This window comes from Triplophysa dalaica, chromosome 3 (genome assembly GCF_015846415.1).
Source record: "Triplophysa dalaica isolate WHDGS20190420 chromosome 3, ASM1584641v1, whole genome shotgun sequence".
In the NCBI taxonomy this organism is placed as follows: domain Eukaryota; kingdom Metazoa; phylum Chordata; class Actinopteri; order Cypriniformes; family Nemacheilidae; genus Triplophysa; species Triplophysa dalaica.
This window is the reverse complement of record NC_079544.1, coordinates 26,279,770-26,307,463: the sequence shown is the minus strand read 5'-3', so window position 1 is coordinate 26,307,463 and position 27,694 is coordinate 26,279,770. Positions and strand designations below refer to the sequence as shown.

Here is a 27,694-nt window from a genome sequence, read left to right as displayed (position 1 = left end):
ATCGATTCGTTGTTGCAGCCCTATTAATTCTTGTATTTTCACAGAGCCACGTATGAGCCAATGTGTCCTGACAATCATTCACCGTTACAGAATCACTTATGAACGTTCTTACGCAAAACACTGACAATGACTTCAAAACGAAGGTACATCAACTGTCATGTAGGCTAACAAATAATTAAAAACTTTATATGTTTAAATACCTTTAAGGGTGCACAAACAGATACTGTTAACTGATGTGCGAAAACAAAGTTAGACAGAAAAAACTATTAAACTCAATTAGCAATAGAAAGTCAAGTGGCCCTTCGGTAAGCTTCACCTCTTTTCATACATACAGTATATAAAAGATCACAACGTTTTCCAAGCAAGGGCATCACTAGACCCCTTTTATTGGGGCACGTGCCCCAGCATAAATAAGCTATGAAAACCTTTGTCAAATCTGTAAAGTTGCATTGTTGCTTAGAAAACATTTGTGTTCTGTACTTTCAGAAATGAAATTAATGTTTTATTTACTAGCTAAAGTTAAGGATATTACAGAAAAAGTTGTCCGTCTTTAAGGCTGAGATAACTATGTGCTATTATATGCAGGGATGCTCCGATCGACTGGCCGCAGATCGGTATTGGCCGATAATCACATTTTATGACTCGATCTGTACTCACTAACTTGGTCGATCTCACCGCGTGATGACATCCAGAATGCACGAGGACACAAATGATTTGGTGCCGCAGTCATGTCATAGCCTGTGTGGAGCTATTACGATGTTTCGAGAAACAATGAAAAATTTGCAATTTGTTGTGTATGTTCTAAAGTAATCTCACGTGGAGGAGCATTGTCCAAAGATGAAACTAATTTGGCACTGAAGAAAGAGCCACCACGAGGCGTATGCCGAATACGAAAAACTGGCAACTGCAAAGTCAATGGTTAGTAATGTGACTGACAGTCTAAAAAGACATGAACTTTACACACCAGACAGTAAGAAAGCTAAAGCTATAACCGCAAAGATAAGTGAACTTGTATGCTTTGATAACTGATGCATTAATTTTGTATCATCAAACTTGTATTGGACGATGTTTAAGTAACGTGAAATATCTCCATTTAAGGAGATTTAATGTTTATTTGTCCTCCAAAGTTTACTATTGTTGACATATTGTTTTGTTATCAATTTAAATTTTAAGGGCATATTAAAATGTTCACATTCGGCCAATAACGATGACAAGAAATCAGCCAAGTCGATCTCCAAATCCAGCGTTATATCCACCGTTTATATAACATTCATAACCCAAATGCAGTGAACAAACAAACACCTGAACTTCGCAAACGTATGCTCTCTCTCTCCTGAAAGTGACGTCTGCGCATGCTCCTTCTCCTCCTCCCCTACGGCCGTACCGCGTGCTTCTCCGGGAGAATTGTCCAATAAGGGACTATGAAAAATAGTTAATAAACAGTTTTATATGTTAAAAAAAAACTTTCTGAAACCTGTAGGATCTCTGGAGGAGTGTATTGAGCACAGAATTACTATGTAATACGCCCAACAATTTTTTTGCAAGTTGACCATGTCAAGCATGAGAAGACAGCACGTTTATCATTGAAAAGAAGTCAGAATGCATGAAACACCATTGCACATGTTGACTATACTTAAAAATGTGTAAATACACAAATGTTTACCTTCCCCAATATTGCACTGTAGTAATAGTGGTTTAAGCAAGGGAAGTTTGTATGGTGCAGAGGGTTGCACATTTCTTGCACACAACAGGCTTTAAAGAAACAAGTGCCCCAGTAGCTCGAAGGATCAATCAATACCTTTTTTGAGGAACGGTCAGATGTACACATGTTTATTAAAACAAAATGAAAATCTAAAGGCACAGTTTGGCTACAGACTTTAACCTAACACACCTGAAATAAACTCAGCTTTGGAAAGTTTTATAGAGTAATAAATGGGGTGATTTCCCATTTGACATCTATTACACATACATCACTTAAGTATTCCATTATCCAACTTCCGTCGGCCCACATTTCAGCACCAAACTCACACTTCTGTTCATCTCGCCCTATCTGTCGTTCTCATCGGCTCTCCGTTTCTACTTTATGATCCATTTTAAAAAGAGCAGTTCATTTTGAAGCTCTGGCCGGAAAAACAGTCCTGACTAATAGGAAACGAATGAAGGCTGTCCGTGTCAGATATCACCGCTTACCAACTCACTGAGTCACAGGCAAGCACACTCTCACAACTTCACATATTGATAAAAAAGCACCCAATTCTCTTTCCTCGCCAGGGTCAAGCGTGCAAAGCTCTCACGCCCTCATAAGGCAACAGCCAACCACCATTTTGAGATAATTCAATCCAGTAATAAATGTTAATAGAGCAATGGTGACCCAAATTTCACGTGGGCACAGACCAATGAAGTAAAACTCCCATGATACATACAATGATTGATGTTTAACACTAATGGCTTGTTGGGGGTGCTAATTGATTTTTTCTCATTAATTTGAAAATTATCACGGGAGAAATATTACCTACGCATACAGAATCGTGAACTGCACTCAAAACAAACGGACCAGCTTTGCACGTGTTTTCATTAAGCTGTGAGTTTCCCTAACATTTGAATACCGTGGTTTGACAAGATGAACGTTTATCTGCTTTAAACCTCACACACAAACCGCAGAACAGTCAAGGGTCATTTGCATTTCGTCACACAGACCACTTTGCATCCTCCAAAACAACTTGGCCATACAGAAGAGATTTCTCAACAGCACATCTGCATTTTTATCTAGAGCAGGCAAAATGCATTACCCAGACAACACAACCCACATCCTCGTTTCAAGGAGCATGCAAGATGCATTTCCCACAGTGGCAGGCAACCACTTTGACTTATTAGGGATACTGACACAAAACTGACAGCTAGATAAACAATGCAGAGTCATAATGGAGAAAGAGCTTTACGACACAGGATCCACTCTATTGGTCACAAAAGCGTGTCTTTGACGCACATGAATAAAGTACTCAAATAAACACATCTGAGAGAGTGCTGAGATTTTAGTGTGATATTGCAAGGCCCTGTCCAGTGTGGCCCCAACGCAGCTAACGCCTTAGCATACAGGCTAGCGCAGATCGCCTGAAAACTATGTTGGGCAGTAAACTAAAAAGACACGAAAATGAGGGAAAAACAACATTTGCATAGACATCAAATAAACAAACAAGAAAAATGCCTCCGCGGTATAACGGAGGTGGAGCGTTGAATACACCCTCAAGTCGCCGTTTAAAACCGCGGCGAGACCTGTGAATGAGTGAGTTAAACGGCGGCGTAATTCATACCGAGCAGAAGCAGCTTCAGCTCCCGCCTCGAGTCGCGCTTGTCCCGGCGGAGCTGCTTATCGATCTCCGCGTTGATTCGTTTCGACTCCTTGGCCTCTTCGCTCAAGCAGCAGGCCATCATTGACTCCAAAGTCATCCCCACCGCTTTTCTGAACACAGCCCGGCCTCGTCGGGGGCTTCGAGAAAACCGGAGGAAAAAATCAAATAAAAATATCACTCAGTTCGGACGGACGTTGAAGAGAGAGGGGCGAAACGAAAGAATCCCCCCAATCCTCCTCCTCCTCCTCCGAGGAAAAATATTAAGGAGGGGAAAAATGAGGAGATGATCTGAGGGGGGCTTCGAGAGTGGGGGAGGGGGCCTGCTTCGGTTCTGTCGCGGTGGGCGCGAGCCTCTACCCCGCGTGCGGTCTCACGGAGCTTGGAGAGGACGAGAAAATCCGGGGACGAGGAAGGGAGGGTAGCGTCAAAGAGGAGGAGGAGGAGGTCCGATAGCCTTATCTCGCAAATGATTGAAAATCCAGGGCAAACTATCCTCGCGTGCGTGCGTGCGTGCGTGCGTGCGACACTCCCACAGCGGCACCGCGGCGGCTGGATCACCACCAACTCGGGTCCCGATGAAAACGGGACAGAGCGCGCAGTCTCGTCCACCTCTTTCAAAACGATTCCTCCTCGGCGATGTTGGTGGAATCGCTTGATCGGTGTCTTGCGACGAAACGTCACTGCTTTACGACGAGCTATTGAATAATGCGCTGAAAAAAATGTTCATAGTAAAAAAAAAAAAATTTTTATCATGAACCTCTTGGTCGGTGTAGCGTAGAAATGAATTCGTGGATATAAAACACCGTTGTTTTTAAAAATGGATTATAGCACTTTTTGCAGATCCTCCTCCTACATCATTGGAGCTGCGGGACGCACACTAGCTGCTGTCAATCATTCTAACGGCCGGCATGATTGACAGGGAGAACTGGCTGAAGCGGGAGAGGAGAGGCGGGAACAGTGCGGGCACGCGCTCCGGAGGCGGATAACAGGAACTGTCAAGTTTGGTGGAGTGCTCAAGTCAGTCAGGCATTCAGGAAGCCTTCACAGGGGTGTGTCGCTTATTCTGAGGGAAAAGAGTGTGACAGTGACATTCCCACTAATATATGACTTCATTAGTATTGTTTTAGATAAATAGACACATCAGTAAACTCTTATTCAAATTGAGAACATTACCGTATTTGTTGCACAACATCTCTACAGAGCACTACAATTGACTGGGCATTTAAAAACACAAAGTTTCCTATTGATCATTTAGAAAAAAATACTGTTTTAATACTGTAAATAATTTATTATGATTCTTAAAACGGATTTCAAACCACATCTTGTACTTTACAATCTACTAACTACAGTTCAGTAACGTCGTAGAAGAGTAAATCACAGTTGTGTAACTTTGCCTTCATCTAGCGGACACATCGTGTATTACACGTGACCTGTGTCCTGTAACAAGTTGCAATTTATGAGATGTATTAGTAGCTTTGGAGATTCATATATAATATTCATATTCAAATATAGAAAGATAACCCTGAACCCCTGATAAAGATTTTCTGACAGTGCTATAATGTAAACCAACACTTACTCTTTCTTTGCTATATTTTTCCACCTTCTATAATAAGAGTAAATTCCTAAACACTATGCAGTAGGACAATTGTAACTGTGGGAATCATGTTGCAAACAAAAGCATATCAAATAAATGAAAACTACATTATATTGCATTCCATCCATTTAAGGCTCCACTTTTTTTCACTGTATTGGTTCAATGTAAAACAAAAATTAGCATTTATTCAAATGAAAGTAATTGATATGTTGGCACAACTATATTTTTTGCCAACAAAAATTCTTGTTTGCATTAAAATATTAAGATTGTAAGAAACATTTAGTCAAGCATTTCCAAAATTTTGACTGGTATTAAATGAATAGATCTTAAATGTAGGAGTAATTCCACCTTTCTTCGAATTGTCTCTTTTAGTTAAAAAAACTGGCTTCTATGATTTCCTTATTATTATTATTATTATTAAAACTAAAAGGACTTCCTATGACAACTTTCCGCTGGAACAATTGACCGAGACAAGACAGAACCAGACTATAATTTCCATCTTTAAAAAGTGTTAGATGAATATTGAAATATTGAAGTACATTTTTATGTCCTCATTACATGTCTTCATATCGGAGATAAAATTGTACTTCAATATTTAGGACACAACCATGTTGCTTTGTTAGTTTATCATCCTGCTGCTAGCTACTTTTATTGAGGTCTTCAACTACCTCTAGTGGACAGTCATGGGAACTGCTGTTCCCTCACCATCATAAGTGCTCCAGCTGGGTTGCCATGGTGACCTCACCACATCCACAAGAGGGCGATATAAATTCCTCATGGCACTATTACACACAGCCGGTACCAATTTCATCAAATTTAAAATGAAGCCATTTGGAGAAAATAGGGGAGAAGTACAACTTTCTACATTTTACGAGACACCAATTTTAAGCAAACATTTCAAAATAGAAGTTTCTGGCAGTCATAGATTAGTACAACATGACCATAGCAGTAAAAAATAGCAGGTTGGCTGATTTGTAACTAAGCCAATAACCATTGATCCCCATAGTAGTCTTTTGTCCTACTATTGGAGTCAATAGTGACCCAAAATGGCTAGGTTATAAACTTTCATTAAAACATCTTCATTTGTGTTCATCACAACAAAAAATTGTATAGAGGTTTTTAACAACAGAAGGGTGAACAAATTATGATATTTTTTACTAAATCTGGTTTAAGGTGACCAAGCTGCTCCTGTAATTTAGACGTAAACGTGTGTCTGATTTGAAATGAATACAATTTGAAGAGTGAATTAAGTATCCAAATCTCAACCACATAGTGGCACTATTGGCTAAGAGATTTTTGTGGAAATCAATGAGTTGGAAATTATATTTTCACTCCTGTCATGGCCTTTGTTCCTTGCTCAAGGACACGTCAAAATTTACATCACAAGATATTTTTAGATCGAACCCAGGTTGTAATTCATTTGGAGAGTTGTGTTGAAGTTGAACCCACGCTGGCAGTTTTCTTCAGAGGTTGAAGGAAAGCCATAATTGAAATTGATTTGTGCTCCTAATTCTCACAGGTCAGCTGAAATATTAAAGAGTCCATATATCTTGTATATTACTTTGCCAGTTGTTTGCCACAGAAACTGCAGTGAATCTTAGAAATTATGGATGTTATTTAAAGAAAAAACATAGTTTTGTCTTCTGCAGCAATACATCTAATTTAGGAATCTCATTTTATGAATGGAACTGACTGTGGTTTAGTCCTTGAGGATTTCACTTTCAAATTCAGTACAAAATATGATGGTTCTAGTACCAGTATTCATCTACGAACAGCATCCATCTGAAATACAAATGATAGGGTTTACATTCATCTTTCTCTTGAAGGGTTTAACTTCATCTCACAGCCCTCAAATCCGTTCCCCGAGCAGGAAGATTAAACTCTCACTAAACTTTGTTTTCTGCAAACACACTAAACTCGAGATCGCGGTCTGTTGTTCCTTCATTCCCTACATGTGATGAATGTTATGTTCCTGATAGAGAGAGCATAACCTGATCAATGTCTCGTTTAGAAAACAGCACAAGGTCCATTGATTTTCTTCTTCTTTTCTTTTCAGAATGATTCACTCTGATTTAATTGGGCTGTTGGTTGGATGTATGTTCTGCCGGAGCTCTCCTTCATCCCGTGGTCGGGTGTTTGTGAGATAGATGTCCAAACCAACGTTTTTCTTGATTAAAACCAGATCAGGATGAAGTGGCTGTGGCAGCGAGTCAGCACGCAGGTTTGCCAAGCTCAGCAAAACACAGATGAGAAAATCAACAGTCTATTAGAGCCGAGAGATCCATCGGCACACAAACCCACATCTGATTTGGGGACACGTTCACGTTTACTCACTGCACCAGTTTAAGCAACATGTGTTCATCAAAATAAATAATAAACACATATGAGTCCATTGTTGATGCAATAACATAAAATCATATGGTTAGTTTGGGCTTTTATCTCAGGAAATCTGAGGACAGATTGAGACATTGAGAAGCTCCCTTTAAAGTCTTTTTCTCTGAGGAATTCAGTATTTACCCCTGTTTGATCTCCATGTAATTCAGTTTTAGTTTAAGAGAAACAGCTGTGACAATAAAGATATAATTCACCCAAACATTTACATTTTGGCATCGTTTACTCTCCTTTCTGATTCTGTTGGATCTGTGTTTTTTTTATTTATTATTTTGCTTATAAAAAAGTGTGCAGAACGTTTCGCAAAATGTTTTAAATATAAATTTAGAAAATGAACATATTTTTTTTATTTTTTTGTCAGTGCTGCTTTCAACATTGGAAGCAGTTAGACTTACATATTTTATGATATATTTTAATTGTGTATTATTTGTATCATATTATATTGCTATTCATTATTATAGTTTTAGCTTTTGTGTTCATTTTTGGTTGACTTTTGGCATTTCATTTTTATGTATTTCCTTAAATCGCATTTTAAATTTATTTAGTTAAAAAAAAATTGTGTGTCAACTTTTTTCAATTTATTGCTATTACAGCATTTTTAATTTTAATTTAGTTTAAGTTTTCTAAAATTTTAGATAATTTAGAATAATATTTAGACCTGATTTAAATGACCAGAAATGTACCAATGACCACATTTTAATGTACAACTTCTGGAGGAGCTGTTTTAACACCTCCTATGTCAGGCTTGACATGTCTGTTCATTGACATCAAATGTTTCATATTGCAATGTACATGATATGAGCATAAAGGAGATGTTTAATTAAATACATTTTTCAGAAGAATGGGACTGCAGGGCACAAGTAAAATAAGGAATGTTTTTTTTTACTATCTTTTTCTAATTTAAACATCACCTGTTGTGTTCAACAGAATTAAACAAAGACATTCTGAACAAAACAATAAGACAACAGTATTTTTATTTTTGGACGAACTACTCGCTTAAGAGTTCTCGTTTGTCATATTTCTTTCTCGGTCTGCTGGACCATCAAATGTATTTAGCTGTGGATGTTTTTTATTACACGGGCATGATTTATAAGGATTGAAGCAGGCTGGATGCTTGTCCTTCATGCTCAAACAAAATAAATCTTTTTTATTCTTTCTAGCTGTATTCTGTGTTGAACATTTTATATTGCAATTGCCCTCAAACTCTGTGGAAAGTCAGAACACTTTCACCCTATGAAGGAAGTCTCATAGTCCCACAGGCCATAAACACAATGTGTTAATAATGCTAATTCATAATCTGTAATATGGGCCGACAGCAGGACCATAATACACAATAGATGAGGACAGCTTCTCAAAAAATAATGCCAATAAAGATGAACAATCTTTCAACAATTAAACAATTAAACTATTTTTTTTTTAAATGGCTTTATGCAGTTTATGAGACAGCTTTCTTTCTTAAAGACAGAGTTTCAGTGGCAACAACATATTCAAACGTCACATGGCCAATACGTAACTTCAGGTAGACCTCCCCAAAGAATCTATAACTGTTGAGTAGTTTTAATTTTAAACAATTAATATACAACGAAATATTGTGTAAACAAATATTAATGTCAATTGTTATATTAGAACCAAACACAGACCGGAAGTTAACATAGGGCAAGACATCTTTGATACAATATATTGACATGTACAAGTGATCAAACAGTGTTGGTGAGCATTTCTCATTTTTATTGTAAAATTGAAAAAAGAAGAAAGACAGAAAAAGCCCCATTAAGCATCATTCATACATAATGTCAGAAATGATCAACTTAAAGTTCATACATAAATATACAAATAAAAAATGCAAATGTTGAAATTCTAACAACAAAATCAATGAAATAAATAAATGACCGAAATAATAAATAAAACAGCATCGTTAAAACCCTTAACACACTGAATTGTCAAAGCAGCAAATTCGGAGGAAAGATGACGGTCTGTTTTTCTTCGAAAAGAAAAGGAAGGTTATCTTGTCTTTGACATCTCCATTAAAAGGCTTAAACTCATTGTGTCCCATACTTCCCTCCATAAGATATAAACATAGATTCATTATTTAGCTTACATCTGTTTTGTATATTGTGCTAAGAAACCCTACAATATAACACAATCGTTCAGAGCGAACCCACCCCAGAGCTCCGTCCATGTTTTCTGTCCCTTAACAGCAAGCCTAGTTTTTGCGAATCGCTTCACCCGGACGGAAGCTTTGTACTGTAAGTCTCTGACCCATTCTACCTGAAAAGAAGCTTTATGTGCTATCAACGATCCCACCAAATACATAAGACAGATTTCATTATTCATTTTCAAGCACATCCCTTTGCATTCAATGACGTATATAAAGAACCACATCATACCGGTATATTATCTCGAACATCCTTAACCCCCCATTTCTTCTGTACAAAACATTCTGGATGCAACAAATGACCACAAACCGAAGCAAACATGGAGTGAGACTTGAATAGAAAGCTTGAGGTTCGTATGTTTTGATACTGTATGCAGCGTCGCTCTAGCAGAGTACTGTGGCAGTATGAAGGAGTATGAAAGAAGATAACATGGCTTAGTTCAGGTAGTAACATCATATGAATAAAAAACACAGTTTGTAAAACATACTCCCGAAATAGCCCCAAAACCTGAGGAGCGTGTCCGGCGACTCCCGCGCTTGGATTCTCCATGCAGCGCTACGTCGCCGTGATAACCGCAACCTCCGCCAGCGCCTCGGTATCCTTGAAGCTTTGACCTTTACCCTCGGAGGTATTGGTTGAAAAGGAAAATAAAATGCGGTGCAACAATGCGTTTTTATGTTTTCGAAGCCTTTTACTAAAAAAAAGTGTCTCTCTACGTTTCTAGCAGTAAGCATGCACAAAGAGTGAGCTCGTAACTATAGGCAGGGCAAGCTAAGAAATAAGAACTATTTTCTTTCTCTTTATTTTTTTTGGCAATAGAAAGACTAGAAATTGAAATAGAACGTGAATCTTCATGTTTGTACATCGTGTATGTAAGGTTTAGCTTAAAAACATCTCGAAAAAAATCACATGTGCCACTGCTCGGTACAGCCGCCGCACAGCTAGGAATGTTCTCTGTTGTTATGGGACACGTTCAGAATGGCATACTACATAAAAACTATATGCGGTATGCAACAACAAACAGTATCTTTTGACGGTACGTATTCTATTCTGTAATACATGAGCGGCGCTTGCGTATTGTGTTGTTCTGTGTGTCGTTTTATACATTTTGGCAAATGCAGGTAATGCGGACGGAAAATGTGCGGTATACTAAAGTAGTCTAGTAGTATGCCATTCCCAACATATCCGTAATCTCACTGGATCCTGTCTGGGAATGATGATGTCACTCTCCAAGGTGGTTAAACAGTTAAGTCAGGAAGCAGATTTGGTCGTGACGCTAAATGAGGCTTCTGAAGCCGAGTCTGACATCATTTATTATGGAAGGAATTTTAGCGTGTTCAAAGTTATGATATTTATATTGAATAAGTGCAGAATAAAAGTGTGCCTTTCAACGTGACTCATGTAGTCACAGTTGTGATGATTTGTGTAGAGTAAAAAATCGATACATATGTGACTCAATTAAAATATCTCGACTGTACATGATGACACCGTTACCAGATGAAACGTACACTCTTAAATAAATGTTCTTCGGGAATTGTTCTTATGAAGAACTATATGTATGTTCTTGGGTTGGTAATATGGCTCTGCGAAGATTTACTGCGTTACATTATAGTTTCTTTAGATGGGTGAATCAGTTCTGTTAACAGGAAGGGTGAGGACCACCTGCGTTTTTCAGAAGCACCCACTTTTCTATGACATCATATGATCAATAAAGGTTGTTCCGTGACATCACAGGAACATCGGGTTCTTGGATGACAACCTATAGTTACTTTAAAGGTTGTCTTATGACATCACATTTATATTTCAGAGTGTAATGTACTGTTATAATGTACTTTCAGCGGACAGTTTTGAGTGAACAGTGTAAAAGGAAACAAGAGAAATGCTGTATTTATGGATTAAGAAGATTGGATTTCTATAGCTAGGTGTACATTTTTGGATGTTACGTTTATTTTTTGTATGTTTGTAAAACAAACGCATTGCAAGAATGTCATGAAACCTGTTGGGTAAAATTTGAAATGTAATAAATTTTGCCAATCCCAATAAAAAATTGTGAAGGACTTATTTTAAAGAAACATATTAAAGGTCCTCTACATAGCTTTTGACTTCTGGTTAAATTCGGTTCTTGCTTTTCAAATTGTTTCACGAGTTTATGTTGGCACAATATAATTTTTGCTTGACCTGTTAAAATGCTCGAATCCACTTTGTCCCATAAATATTAAAGGTGGAGGGCGGAAGATGCTTTCCAATCACATCAGCTTCAAGTGGGACTTAAAAAAAAAAAAGTAAATTTCCTTGGAATCGCTTGAAAGAAACATGCACATTTGCGCGGTTCATTGGTCACGGCAAGACAAGAGAAATTCTGCTCAGAAAACAAATTACTGTTTGGTCCGAAAAGGTTTGAACGGGTTAGGTAGGTCAAAACAACTAAGCATGATGTTAAAGTCAACATGAAACTCGACCTCTCGTTTTTGCAGTTGTTGCATTTTGTTAAGAGATTATGCAAATATTTATCTTTGGATAACGTGCATCGATGAATCATGTACAATATAACCAGCAACAGTGTTAAGAAAACGTAAAGAGGCTCAATGTTCATTTCATGTTGACTTTAAAAGATGAACAATGTTCTCGCTGGTTAGTTTACTAACGTTTCCACCTCGGTATACTCTTTTGTTCCTTTACAAGACTAAACTATCATTTTCCTTGGTCGTTTAGGCCCGTTGCCCCGGCTCTAAATAAGTACTACGTTTACATATGCATGCACAATACAGTGTAACTATGAGCTATAAGAAAGCTATTCATTTAACCTACACGTGAGATACCTGAATAAAGCATGAACAGAGAAGAACTACTGTCTCGAAAGATATATCTCTGTGTGCTGTGTCACACTGTCATACGCTCTGATTTGTCTAATAGAAACTCTTGTCTAGAAGGCTCTTCTGGCAAACAGCATATCAGTGCATGTCACTGACGCAAATTCAAAGCTTAATGTTGTACTATGGCACGATTGTAAATGAAAATTCTTCATCTTTAAACAGCCCATTCTCACAATGGAAATGCCAATAGCTAAGCAAAATGTCTTTTTGTGGCCGTTTTTAGGGAAAGTTTTGATCATTTATTCATCTTCATGTCATTTCAAACCTGAATGAGTTTTTTTCTTCTGCAGAACACAAAAGAAGATATTTTGAAGAATGTTGATAACCAAACGACATTGGTCCCCATTGACTTCCATTATATGGATCACGCATAGAACACTTCACAAAACGCAAACACTGGACCGGTTTAATTTTGTATTTAAAAAAAAAATCGTATATATACTGTATGGTTAAACCTTAAAGATATTCGTGAAGCATTTTGATTGGGTTATAAATGTTATCTTTTAGTTTGTTGAAATGTTTGTGTAGTGTTAAAAAACTGTTTTGTTTAAGTTTTCTAAAGTGGTCTATATACAGTAAACAAATGTGTCTGTCTGCAGGACAGAAAACATGAAAATAATACATGGTGTGAGATTTTGTTTAATGGCAGTATAGTATGAATTATGCTATTTAAATGCAAATGCATATATAAGTAAGCTGAAATATGTCACACAAAATCAAGTATGTGAGCCTGGACAACAAAACCAGTCTTAAGGGTCAATTTTTGATTTTTACATAATCTGAAAGCTGAATACACAGGCTTTCTATTAATGAATGATTTGTAAGGATGTGACTTGATATTTGGTTGAGATATAACTATTTAAAACTCTGGAATCTGAGGGTGCAAAAAATCTAAACATTGAGAAAATGGCCTTCGAAGTTGTTAATCAGAGGCGTTGTAGCAGGCCGTTGCTAAGAAGAAACAGGTTTGTTATAATGCTCTCTATTGGCTTATGGATGTAATGACGTTGTAATGAGGAGATGAACCCGAAAGCTGAAATTCTAAGCTTTACATAGTTACCAGACTTGAGAGGGTAATTCCCAAAGACCGGGAAGCAACGAGTGAAGTTTGTAGCCGTGTTTCTGGCCATTTTGTTAGCAATATTGGCACATCCACTCAAAAAAATTTTTTTTTAAATATAATTACTGTAGCAAATTTACTAAATATCTTAATGGAACATGATCTTTACGTAATATTGTAAAGATCTTTGGCATTAAAGAAAAATCTATAATTTTGACCCATACAATGTATTCTTGTCTATTGCAACTCGAGCTACTTAAGACTGGTTTTATGATTCAGATTCAATTCAAAGCTGATATTTGTCTTTTAAAAAAGTGATCGATACCATCCTGAAAGCAGCCACTTTAAAGACATTTCAAGCATGACGTTTCCTTTATAAACCTTGAAACTCAACACTAACAGCTATTGTTTGGCAAAAATATTGAGTTAAGCTTTCGTTCTGGTCGTTTTAGGATGGCGGATGAAATAAAGATCGCAATGGACCTAAAGGCCCTGACATATTTCTTTCTGAAATGCGACGTGGCAATGAAAAGCAATTCAGAATGTGCCCATAACAATTCCATATCAACACACGTCATAGTTTATAACAATAGTCTAAAATACCCCACTAAACAGAATCTACCAACATCCTTACGTTTTTTTTGCCCCCATAACCTGGAAACTAGTTTTATTCGATAAACCCCCGTAAACCTACACTATACACCCTGAAGTATTTGTGTCTAACTCTTAATTGGCATATTATATGAATAGCATGTGTGTAGTGTAAGATAATCGATCATCGCGTGGTAATATTGTACATCTTTACGATATAGATTAAAAAGATTTGGTCCTCTGGTCCCTACGGGTAAGAGAGAGTTCATTAAACTGCACCAGTGTCGCACACACCAGCGCTGCAGGAGAGAGGGAATATAGAGCGAGAGAGAGAGAGAGAAAGAGAGAGATTTCTAGCCGTCCAAATGACGGGTTACCTTGGATCTTCAACAATAAACCCTCATTATTCCACAGAAGTAAAAGCTACGACTGGCGCTTTCTGTTAGAAGAGTCTTTTGATATGTGCATGGATTGGTCTTTTGCTTCTAGGTCAGCATTCGTGAACTCGTGGCCATGCACCGTTCTTCCAAAGTGTTCGGTAGAAGTTGTTTTTCAAAAGAGGAAAAGGTTTTCGTCTGTTTTTGTCCTTGTTTCCGGCATCGTCGTCTTCGTCCCCCGTGACTCCCATCTTCCATCGTGGTTGCGACGTGCTTAAGTTAAATGCGATATGTTTCTCCCAACTCCCTTCTGAGCTTGGTTTCTCGTTCTCTTGGTGTGTTTTGTGTTGTTGTTGTTTGCTCGGTCTTTTTTGTGTGTTAGTTTTTCAAGAAAAGTTTCCATCCGTCAAAACATCAAGACTACAACTGTTCAAAACCTGCCGGGGAAAGAGAGAGAGAAATGTCAGAACTCGACTCAAGAGACAGACATATGCGGGAAAAGCTCGGCTACATGGTGACAGCTTGATATCTGGATGTCAAACCAGGAGGCATCAGTCACAGCGAGCGGCGTGTGAAGCTAAACTTGAGGCCTGAGCTTTTGACATCGCATTAAGCGTGATGGAAGCGTGGAGGAAGATGACATGATGCAGGTGTGCTGAAAGATTGCATCAGCCGGCTGACTTCAAGACAACATTTGGATTTTCACACTTTACTCTGAATATACACCATGCACTCGAGGAAACACTTGGGCCAATACACTTTATTTATGCTTTTCATATATATAGAAATACGTTTTCGTACCCCCATCATTAGTAAATATTATTAGTAAATAAGTATGCTACATTTACATGCACAATTTTATAGTTTGAAATGATTTCTTTTCTATACTGATAAAATGTGTTTTCTGTAAAGCTGCCTTGCAACCAGTGTTGGGTAAGTTACTATGAAAAAGTAATGAATTACTAGTTACTAATTACATTTTCAAAAGTAGATTACTGTACAAATTATACTTTTCAAATAGTATTTAATTACTTATTACTAATTACTTTCTATATCCTACATCAACCTTGATTAGTTAAGTGATTCACGGATAGACACGAAACGTCTTATTTAATTCATTCAAATAAATAATATGAAACTACATAAAGTATTCTTGTTTACTGACTTAAATATTACAAATGTGGGAAAGATACATTCATGCATGCATTTTAAAAGTTAGACTTTGAACTAAATACTGTGTAATATATACAATAGGGGAATTGACATGAAAATTCAATTACATCCGAAGTTACATCATCAAACTATAGAAGAAATTAGAGCAATCTCTTACTTTCCTTACTTTACTAAGAGAAAGTAATTAAATTACAGTATTTAATTACTTAGTAACTGATTACACCCAACACTGCTTGCAACTATGCAAAGTTGTCAAATGCGCTATGGAAATAAAACTAAATTGAAATATCTTAAGTATTAAAAGGTTTGCAATACAGGAATAAAGAATTTCACATTTAAAGGTCCAGTGTATGAAATTTAGCGGCATGTAGTGGTTAGACTCACTCCACCCCCTCCCTTTTGAAGCACTACGGTTACTGAGAGAGGATTAAGATGTTGTCACGTTTTCGCTTCTTTGCCGAAAGAGGTAACGTAATTATGGAACGCGCTCTTTAGAGCAGTTTCTCCTTTAAGGGCTACTGTAGAAACAACGTGGAATTCCATGCAAGGCGACCCGCAATGTATATAGATAGAAATAACTCATTCTGAGGTAATAAAAACATAACGCTTCATTTTGTGAGGTCTTTATAAACCTCTGAAGACATAGTAATGTATAATATTTGCATTTCTGCCAATAGAGCCTTCAAAATAATACTCATTGGACCTTAAGTGAAGTCAAGCATCAAAACAATAAGTATAGCACAAAACATCAAAAAATATTAGGCTTTTGTAACCTTAATAGTTTAAATTAGGAAAATAAGCTCTGATGGGTAAAAAAAGCCATCACAAGCTGATGCCGACACAAATAGTCAATAATATGGAAGCAAAATATATCTCTCGAGATGACGTACCCCTCTGATGTGTGACAGTGTACATGTGTCTCTCTGGTTTCAGTCAGTACGGACGGCTGGCGTCCTTCGGTCGTTTCAGTTGAACTTTTAAGCGCTTCATGCCGATCTGGAATCCGTTCATGGCCTGTATGGCAGTCTGAGCGCTGGAAGGGTTGTCAAAGCTCACAAAGCCTGCGGAGATAAACAAGTGTGAATCACAGAATGTTTAGGACATTATTTTAACATGTATTTCAACAAGCTAATGGAGGGTAAACACCAAATGTGAATAAATCAATTTGCGCGAGTATATTACATTCAAAGTCAATGCAAAGATGCGAATAGACGTGAATTTGCAGCAGGATATGCGAAAGGGCATCAATCTTTTCTTCGGCGGAAGCTGAAAATGAGCTCGTGTTGCTCATGCGAAAATAAGGAACTTTTCCCGCAAATAGTAAACAGCGAGGACAAGATTGTTTTCGCGTTTTAAAGACAAAAATCTGAAGTAGAGAAACTGCTCGAAACATAGTAAGCTACACTGTGAGCATACACAGAGATTTTTTTCACGTTTAGTACTCATAGGCCAGGTTTCACAGACAAGGTTTAAGGCTAGTCTCAGATAAAAATGACTGCGTGACCTGTCTTAACCTGAAAATCACATGCTCAGAAATATCTTAAATACATCAGTGCCATTGTTTTGTTTAGAGATGCACACCAGTAATGTATTCTTCTAAGGTATTTTTATAAAAGCGACATAAATATCTCAATTCAACTAAGGCATAGTCCTAGCTTAGGCCAAGCCGTGTCTTTGAAACCGGGCCATATTGTGATTTAACTGAGGTAACAAATATTACCCATATATGCTGTCTAAGTTGTTTGTAACTAGGGTAAAGTTAGTTTAAATGGCTGTATGGTTTTACAAAATAAATAATGCCAGTATAAATAGCAAAAATTCTCAGTAAAATAAAAGAATAAATAAAAAATATGCAAGGTAACAGTTTGTGTATCAAACTAAATGTGAGACATTGTGTCCGACAGTCTAGGTTAGTTGGTAATCTACCATTAAGAACGAAAGAAAGTATGCTTAATGCTTGCAAAGCTGTTAGTCATCCTCGCCTAGCTCTATTTCCACGTTTAGCTCAGATTGCTTAAGCTCAATGTAAGCAGTGCATATGTTGTGGCTTGGATCTCTAGAGCAGTGGTTCTCATACTTTGTGGCATTTAATGAAATATATAAATTTATTCTAAATTTTATGCAATCAAACAACAGAAAAATAAGACCGTTTTCGGTTTAATTAAAATTATAGGTTTAAAATGATAAGTCTTTATTTGGGGGGCCGCAAAGCGATGCATCCCTACACAAAGGGGGCCTCATAACGAAACAGTTTGAGAACCACTGCTCTAGAGGACATAAAAACTGATAAAATGCTTTGTACAGCAAGTCACTTTGGATAAAAGCGTCTGCCAAAAGCATGAATGAAAATATAATGCAAATGTTTCTTGGTTGCACAGTGCACACACACACAAATATATAAATAAATGTAAATGAACTCCGGTCTACTATCAGCTGCCAAATACCATAGTAAAACCATACAGCTCAACAGCATATTTACATCAGACCGGCGGCCAGATTTACTTCACATGACATGAGTAAGCTTCGCATGACTTGGGGGTTATGAAACTGAGCAGCTATAAGCTATAACCAGAAGGTTGTGCAATTTAGCTCAGATTACCGTAGGAAGTCTGCACCTGTATTACGTTTACCGAGGTGTTTATGTGTTTTTGTTGTGCACACTACAGTCCCTGCAGTACAGACCACAAAGGTCCAAAGGTGTCAGTCAAATCTTGCTCATTTTAAATTCACATCGAAGGACCTAGACATGAAATCCTTAAGGAAAGCGTTTCCACTGAGAAGTCTGAATCAAATTAGAGTAATGGCAGAGAGAGGGAGAGAGAAAGACGCATACAATGTGTTTTCTGCAAAAGCAATTGTGTTGCAAAGCTGCTTGTGTATGTGCAGAGAATGAATATAAATATGTCAGTGCAGACAGTCAAGGGCTTTGGGGGTGAGTAAGAGGTCCAATAAACCTTCATTAAACCTCAACACGCACACGCTTGAGCCCTGGTACATCCCTGACTTTATCGCATCGCAATTTGGACAGGGTCCAAAATAACAATTTGCCAGACACTAAACGCATAAATCACAAATTTAATGCATAAATATGTGATTAGGTGGAGAATTAAAACAGTTAGTTACCAGTTTATCAAGTGATTTTGTTTTTAAACAAAAATGTTAAAGGTATGATACCAAATGCTTTATGGAGAAACAAAGCATGTTAAGCCACAATGATATAGTAATCCCATAGTGACTAGAGTGTTAAAATAGTTTGCTGATCACATTTAAAGGGACGGTTCACCCCAAAAGGAAACTTCTCTTATCATTCTACCAAACCTGTCTGAATTTTTTCTTCAGCAGAACACAAAAGAAGATATTTTAAAGAATGTTGATAACCAAACAGCATTGAACCCCATCGACTTCCATTATTGAAAACAACATTTCTCAAGATATCTTCTTTCGTGTTCCCCTGAACAAAGAGTCTTACAAGCTTTAAGAAACACGAGGGAGATTAAACGATGACAAGATTTGTCTTTTCAGCTGAACCATACCTTTATCTTTATGGTTTAAAACAATAGTAGTTTAGTGTTTATTGAAGCTGCATACAAAATTGATCATAACATGACTTCTTCATAATACTCATGTGCAGAGTAAGAAGGCGTGTCTGACCGAAACACTTGCTCTGATTGGTCGCTCGGTCCATGAACACCTTTGACGAGATGACGGAGCCGAAAGGAAGAAACATCTGCATCAGTTCGTTATCGCCGAACTCCTGCGGCAGGTGATAGATGAAGAGATTACAGCCTTCAGGACCTGAAACACACACACACATATACACATAAACACAAACAGCAAAACTCAAAATACAAGCCTCCATACAGGATTTCCAGATCAAAAGATATATCAACCTAAACAAGGCTACCTGAATGTGTACAATTTTGTAATAAACATACATAAAGAAAGAAAGAAAATTAGAAATTTACATTCATTTTAGTTTTAATTAGAGTTTTTTCCTCCTCATATAAACATCCCGTTATATTCTATATTAAAGTCCCAGTTAACCGTAAGTTGCGATCGTCTTTACTTTTGTAGTTTGACGATTTCCGAGTGAAATGAAATTGAGTTTTTTGTCATTTTCTGCCATTTGATTAGAAGTATAAAAACAGCCGTTGCATTTTGAAATGGAAAAGGAAGCAGACTGACAGTTGAAGGGGAGGAGTTAACGGATGCTCCGCCCAAGCTGTTTAACATACCTCATTACTGGACGGAAGTGCATTTCAGATTTAAATGAAGATTATGAGGCCACACGATTTTTAAAAAGACAATGACCCACATTGATAAACTATTTACAATAAACACTGCAGTATTTCATGAAAAAACAGTTATTGTCAATTTTTATTTCACTGGGACTTTAAGGGCCTCATTTGGGTTTGAGTTCTGTGAGCTCACCTTCTCGCTGCTGCTGCTGTTGTTGCTGGATGATTTGAGCTTGTTGTGGCAGAGTTTGACCTATAGAGCTCAGTGTCGTGGCAGGATATATGGCTGTAGACACACGGCCCGAAGCATACGGCCATAGGGATACGAGAAAGAGTGCAGATGAGAGAAAAATAAGGACAAGATGAAGGTTGACCTTTATATGCTAATGAAATATGACAGGATCACAGTGCAATGAAATCTGAAAGCGCATTCATCATATATCAAACTGATTTAAAATGACAGATCTCCAGGCATCGCTGTATGATCGCTGTAATATCCAGAAATTCCAATACAACCTGAGGTTTCAATCACGGCAAAGTCACCTCCCAGAAATAACGTTCACCGCGGGACAGACGGAGGAGGACGTTTCACGTGTGCATGTCTCAGGTGAATCTTACCAACACACGTTTCGCCAAAATCAAGATTTGTGAGTTGTTTGCATTATGTCAATGATTTTCATGATACATTTACTCCGAAGTTACACGGTAGATTTGATGGAGTTCTTAATTGGGTTTTATTTAAGGATCAACGTGGTCTCACATGTTTCTTCTAAAATTGTTTCAAAGAAATTAATTAATTAAAATATCTAAGCATGCAGGTGTGAAATGGACGTAGATTGTAGATGTCAAATAATCTGGATTTGGCTAAATTCGATGAGAAATGTTTGAGTTCATATTGAGATCTTCAATAACATTGACTTTTGATTGAAGACTTGACAAATCTGAGCTCACCCATCTAGCACACATACGTCTGCTAAAGATCTGGTAAACATCTGCTGTGTAAAACGCCTGCTAAACATCTTGGAAGGAGCAGTTGTACATCCATTCTAAATGATAAACATTTTACAGATGTCTATTAGACGTACATCTGACAGCAGACGTCTCCGTGACGTATTGGAGATGTTAATGCAGACGTCAAATAGACGTATGCCAGATGGAGTGTGCAATCAGGTCAGTTTGTGACATTGTTGAGATCTCTTCTGTAACTCCAAAGACGGAGATATTTGTGAGATTTCTGACTCTTTTTCTCAAGAGAAATATCTGAAATGCACATGACTTAAGCCAAAATTTCCACTTGCTCTCCATTTAATCTCCGGGAGAAATACTTAAAAAATGAATAAGATGAAAAAATGTGTTTCTTCTGAGCTGTAAAACAGTTCGGAGCAATAAAAGCAATGTACCTGTGTATTGCTGGACGCCGGTGAAGGCCTGCTGGAGCGTGTCTGCGGCCGTGGGGCTCTGGGTGGAATACGGAGCCAGGCCATTGGTGTACACTGCTTCAACCGGGTGACCATTGGGCTGGTGAGGAATGCCACCGAACCCGTTCACAAGGGGCGTCACGATGCTTGGCACGGTGGAGGACGCCAGGTTAGCTGGCGGAGAGCTCAAACCTACAGAGACGCACAAATGATTGATCTGAGACCGGCGTTGAGGGTTAATGACAAGCCATGAACTTCACAAACCTAAAATCACTTTTAATTACCTGCACGTTAATGATATTCTGCAATTTCAACTCAATTTTCCACATTGATTTAACATGCTGGAGTTAATTCCATGTAAAAAATGTGATGACAGTGGAAATTGATAACGTGTTTATGCCTGGAGGGCAAACGCATACATCTTAAAAGGAATAGTTCAATGACTCAAAAAGAAACAAAATCCGTCATCATTTATTTACACTTGTATGTGACTCTTTCTTCTGTGGAACACAAATAAATGATATTTTGAGAAATGTTTCAGTGGTTTTGTGTTGTTCATACGATGGACGTCAATGGGATACAATGTTATTTGGTTACCAACTTTCTTTAGAGGGATAGTTCCCTCAAAAAATAATTTACTCACCCTCAGTAATATATCACATATATCTTTTGTCTTCTGCAGAAGAAAGAAAGTCACACAGGTTTGAAATCAGTGTTGGGTGAAACTAGTTGCTTAGTAATTAGTTTCTATAATTTAATTAATTTTCCCTTAAAAAAGTAAAGTAAGGAATTGCTCTTATTTCTTCAGTTACTTCGGATGTAATTGAACTAAATACTGTGTGATGTCTAAGATAGTAGAACTGACATTCAAATTCAAAGTCTACTTTAAAAATGCACGTATTAAAGGTCCAGTCAGTAATATCTAATGGCAAGGTTACGAATTGCAACCAACCACACACCCAACCCCTTCCCCTCCCTTTCAAAACACTACAACAGGTGACAGAACATGGGGAATTACATGCAAAAAAAATGATCTCTCTTCAAATTTTTAAAGAATTTGTTTTATTTTTAGAGCATGATTTTTCATTGTCAGGTAACTGCCATTTCCATCCCTTACCAATTCATTGGGTATTATTGCTTCAGGATAGTGCATTTTATTTTACAGATATCCTATAAAGTTTATAATCTCCTAAAAAACGTGTCCTTTTTTTGTCACATCCGCATGTTCACTTCACTTTTTTAAATATATTTTTTTCATAGACTGACATTTTTTGATGTTTAGACTCTATCAACAAGGGTTCAGTAAAATATAAACAGATTGATCAATATAAGCATAAAAAAATATTTCTCTGTATCACGTCCATAACGCTGGAATAGCCCAAGTAGTAACTAGTAATTAATTACTTTTTCAGATTAATTTACCCAACACTGTTTGTAATGTCATGAGGGTTAGTAAAAAAATAATGACAACATTGTTATTTTTTAGGATGAACTATCCCTTAAAGGAATTCTTTGGCTAGAATTTGTGCAAGTTTACCAATGAGAGATGAACAGATATTAAGCATACCAATAAACCACAAATTCACATTTCTCACTTTAAACCCTTAAACCTGTACAGTATGTGTTTGTCGTTTGTTTTTTCACATTTCTACATTTCTTGGATCGCCTTTACTTCCAAGTGAAATGGAATTTCTAATGAGAAAAATAGTGGGTGTGGCTTTCGTCTTTCTCTGCAATTTGATTGGAAGTATAAAAACAGCCATTGCATTTTGAAATGGAACTGGGAGCAGACTGATAGGGGAGGAGTTTACGGATGCTTCGCCCAAGCCATCTTACATACGGCATCTAAGATGGATAGTCATTACAGGAAGGAAGTGCATGTTCAGATTTTAACTAAAGATTATAAGGGGACATTAATTTAAAGGTGGAATGGTTTGTCATGCATTCTGACTTCTGTACAATTTAAAACGTGCTGTCTTCTCATGCATAACATGGTCAACTTGTCAAATAACTAGTTGGGCGTATTGGTTAGTATTTCTGTGCACGATACCCATTGATCGCACAGGTTTCGGAAAGTTTTTTTGAACATATAAAACTGTTTCGTAAAAAAATTTCTTAGTCCCTTATTGGACAATTCTCCCGGGAAAAGCAAGCGGCGGCAAGGAGTGCAGGAAAAGGAGCATGTGCAGACATCACTTTCACTTGTAAGCAGGAGAGAGAGCATGCGTTCGTGAAGTTCAGGTGTTTGTTTGTTCACTGCATTTTGGTGATGAATGTTATATAAACGGTGGATATAACGCTGGATTCGGACATGCAGTGAGTGAAACTGGTGTCTGTGTTATGTTGACAATGGGTGCGCATGTGCTTTAGTTCAGCCTACCCCTCCCCCCCTGTATGCGCCGTTTCCTTTCGGAAGTAATCGTACAGCTGTATGTATCTCTTGAAAGATACGAAGTATCCAGTATTACTCCATAGGTACTCAAGATTAATATGAGATTGACTGCGTGTGTTATGTCCGCTTTAAAAAGAGAATTACCCACATTGATAAACTAGTTAGAATAAACGCTGCAATATTTCATGAAAAAATAGTCATCGTCATTTTTTATTTCACTGGGACTTTAAAAATAACCTTGAATATTCCTTCAGCCATGTGTATGTACGGTCTTCTGCTCTTCCCTCTGAATGCAACTGACGTTTCTAACCACACAAATTTTAACACAAGACTGTTGAACGTGTGTGGTGTGATGCAGAAGCTGTTGTTAATATTGGACAGATCAACACATTTCAGCTTTTCTGTCAGTCAAACGGCAGGTGGTTAGCGGTCAACTAGCCCTGAGAGACACACAATATGTGCTCAAACACAAATCAACACGTGGTTAACGTTTTAAAGCAATGCATTAGCAGGTCATAGGTTCGATCTCAGGGAACACACATAATGCTAAAATGTGTCAAAAATCATAAATGTAAATGTAACATACACACAACATAGAATAATTAAATCTATGCCGTACCTCTTTTATATTTCTTTAAACACTATATGTGAAGCGGGATGCACACAAACAGACTGAGCTCTTTCATGATGAAACTGCTCAAAAGCATAAAAGTGCGACTGACATTCACCACTCATTCTTTTGTTGTTGTACAGTGCACACTGAGTGTGACTTCTGAATGCTGTGTGATGAACGATTTTATTACTGTCACATCACACGTGTGGAGTAGAAAGAGCAAAATCACACAGTTCATATATTTCAACCCTCCCAAGTCTGGAAAATACATATTAAACCAGTTTAAGGTGGTAGTGGGTTGAATTTAAAACAGTTTGAGAGACCCTGTGCCTTGCTTAAACCACCCAGCTGCCATGTTCTTCTCTAAACCTGCCGTCTCGTTACGCCGGATTTAGCCAGATTTTCCTGCAGGACCGTGAAAGCAAAGTGAGAAAAGACAAGTGCATATAGAAGGAGTGTAGAGGGAATAAAAGTGTGACGGTGAGTCAGATGTGTTAATAACATAGGAGATCCAGCTCTCACGGTTCAAACACCTGACAGCGGTTTAATGTGAATCTGCATGCTGGGTGAAATCCAGAGCTAAAAAAATAACTGCTGAAGGGGAGAATTTTACAAATCCACGGACTTAACCACAAGCACATGCAAACTATGCTCATGTAATGTTTAGAGGTTTACTTTAGGTTTTAAAACAAGAGTTTGATGCAGGGCACATTATACTAGACATTATGTATGTTTCAGAATTAAATACCATTGTACAAAGACTATTTATTGACAATAAGCAAAGGGCCAGAAACCTACATGCTGATAAAAATGTGCTGTATATCTTGAACGTAAGTTGTGTTTGAAAGTGTCTGCCAAATAAATCTTAAATAAATATCTTCACAGAATAATTCACAGAAAAATAATTTTAGTTAAACGTGTTCAAACTTACACACACACAAAGATATATACAGCCACGAAAAAAAATTAAGGGACCATTTAATTATTTTTTATTTCTTAATTTACCGTTTACATGAATGTCTTTTTGATATCAATATTTCTCCAAAATTTCAAATAAAAATGTTGTTTCTATTTGAATTTACTTTCAGAAAATGAAAAGTGGAGAAACAGGTGAAAATAATAGAAAAGATGCTCTGTATTTTTTCAGACCTCAAATATAGGAAAGGAATCACTTTCAGATTCACTTTTAAGCAATACTATAATATTTCTACATGAATTAATGATCTAAATGATTTGTTTATGTGATAATCTTGATTTTCACACCGTTTTCATGTGTCTTGTCATGCTGTCAGTCTTTCACATTGCTGTTGGATGACTTTATGTCACATCTGAGGTTTGATTTTGCTGATATTCATCAGACACTGGACTGGAATGACCACAATACATCTAGAAATGTTGATTAAATGAAAATTGGGAGAGCTAGTACCTATACAATATATGTATACTGTCTGTGTCGGAAGTGAATCTATCTGTGTGGGGTACAGGAGAGACCCAGAAGAGCGCTTGAGTCTTTTGCTCTGTTTTGTGCTGCATGTGTCCCTTGGAGCAATGATAAATTACACTGCCGTGTCAACTACTGACTGTTCCAGAGACTCAAGATTCTCTCCAGTTCTTCTCAGTGCGCACACACACTTTATAACACCACCACACACTCCAGCATCCACCCTAACTATTGATTTGATTTTTACTCTGCCCGTCTACTGACCTTTATAGCTGCTAGATAGTGTGTGTGTGTGTGTGTTTGTGTGTGAGATCCATAAGCATCTGAAACAGTCAGTGAGGAGAAACAGAAATTGTACTACTAACGCACAACACTAAGACCCAAACACACAAGCCAAGAGGTTGCACATGTACAGCTTTGGAGATTTGATGTTCTCAGTTTTATTTAATTATCAAGCTAGGACTCTTAGGATTGCTCAGGAGAAATAATAGAGAAAGAAATCTAAAGTGTAATAGCTGAATGGAGGTGTCAAAATATTGTGGAGGTCAAATGATCTGGATTTGGATTTAAAGGAAAAAATCATCTCAGTATCAAAATCGTGTGATTATTTACTCACCCACATGACGTTCAACTTGTTTTAGACCTCCCGGCATCTTCAGATAACAAATTAAGATATTTAGGTGACCTCGTAGAGATTTCCAGCCCTCTTCATAGACATCATGGTAATAGTTGTTGTCAAGGTCCAGAAAAGAACTAAAGACATCGTTTAATTGGTCCATCCGCTCAAAGTGGCTCAATATTTTTTAACAGTTTATGTGCGAAAAACAATCCAAAATAACAACTTTATATTCTCCTCTGTCCACTTCGACGCATGCCCATTCAGTTCGTGCGGTTTGGCAAAAAAGTCTTCCTCAATATCGAAATCATTAAACATTTTGCGAAGATCAGCTTATATACAGTGTGCGTCTTCTTGTAAACACAAAGTTGGGCTTCCGGTTGTCAGTCAGAACGCCGCCGTCTGCCCCCACCGAATGCGCATATGTGAACACGCACTTTAGACTGAGAATATATCCATTTAATTCGTTACTTGGGATATAAAGTATTCACTTCAAAATATTTAAAGGAGCCACTATGAGCGGATGAACCAATTTAAGAATGTCTTTTGTACTTTCTGTAACCATGATGTTTATGAGGAGGCCTGGAAATCTCTCGGACGTCACCTAAATATCTTTATGTGTGTTCCAAAGACGCCAGAGGTATAAAAACATGTCGAACGTTTTTGAGATGAACTTTTCCTTTAATGAGAAATGGTTGAGTTCATATCGAGATCTTCAATAATATTGACTTATGATTACAGACTTGACAAATCTGAGCTCCCTTTGACACATCTCTTCCGAAACTCTAATGACAGACACATTTGTGAGATTTCGGAAATATTCGAGAAACAAAAGAGATCTCATCTGTGATTTTTAGCTAATGAGAACACAACCCGCATCCAAGGTTTTACTATCCAAGGCTGGAGTCTATTTCTGATCAGTAGTCGTGTTTAGTAGAAGATGTGACCTTGAGCACATTGGCACGAAGCATCAAAGAGCGCTGGTCTTCGATCAGCTTCCTGCTGGTCACAATATTAGTTTCATTAGGATATGAAAGACAAACTCTGATCCCAGAACAGAATAAAGGTCATCCGCTCTGCAGATGAAAGCGTGGGTACAGAGACGTTCGCCCGGGAGATGATTATGGCTGTCAATCAAACATCTGCCGTTTCAGACAACTACATGACACTCAAGCCGAACGCGAAGCTAGGGCTAAATTCCATCGGCTCTTTTGGGTACGTCTTTCATGCTTTCCCTTTCCAACATCCCATAACATCAAAATGTGACTTTTGTATCAACAAGAGCAATTTAGATCTCATTGCATTAGCAACACAAAGGTCATGGGTTTGATCCCAGCTGATAAAAAAACAGATTGAGTCACACATCAATGTCAACAAATGGAATTTTAAATGCTTCTCCCATCTTCTTTCC

The 27,694-nt window shown here is 37.6% G+C and overlaps 2 protein-coding genes across 5 annotated transcripts in view; both read right to left on the bottom strand.

Moving 5' to 3' along the window:
* The window catches only part of gna11b (guanine nucleotide binding protein (G protein), alpha 11b (Gq class)), a 35,270-nt gene extending 31,236 nt beyond the window's left edge, over positions 1–4,034 (bottom strand). The window contains exon 1 of the mRNA XM_056744201.1: positions 3,312–4,034. Coding sequence (XP_056600179.1) covers positions 3,312–3,447 — 136 coding nt within the window. The 5' untranslated portion in view covers positions 3,448–4,034. The remainder of the gene's footprint in view (positions 1–3,311) is intronic.
* A 5,008-nt stretch (positions 4,035–9,042) lies between these two features.
* The window catches only part of LOC130418366 (CUGBP Elav-like family member 5), a 140,937-nt gene continuing 122,285 nt past the window's right edge, over positions 9,043–27,694 (bottom strand). For all 4 annotated transcript variants that reach the window (XM_056744470.1, XM_056744472.1, XM_056744471.1 and 1 more), the window contains 5 exons: positions 21,204–21,413; positions 19,997–20,089; positions 19,217–19,360; positions 16,456–16,626; positions 9,043–14,829 (listed from right to left, as the gene is read on the bottom strand). In XM_056744470.1, coding sequence (XP_056600448.1) covers positions 16,499–16,626; positions 19,217–19,360; positions 19,997–20,089; positions 21,204–21,413 — 575 coding nt within the window. In that variant the 3' untranslated portion in view covers positions 9,043–14,829; positions 16,456–16,498. The remainder of the gene's footprint in view (positions 14,830–16,455; positions 16,627–19,216; positions 19,361–19,996; positions 20,090–21,203; positions 21,414–27,694) is intronic.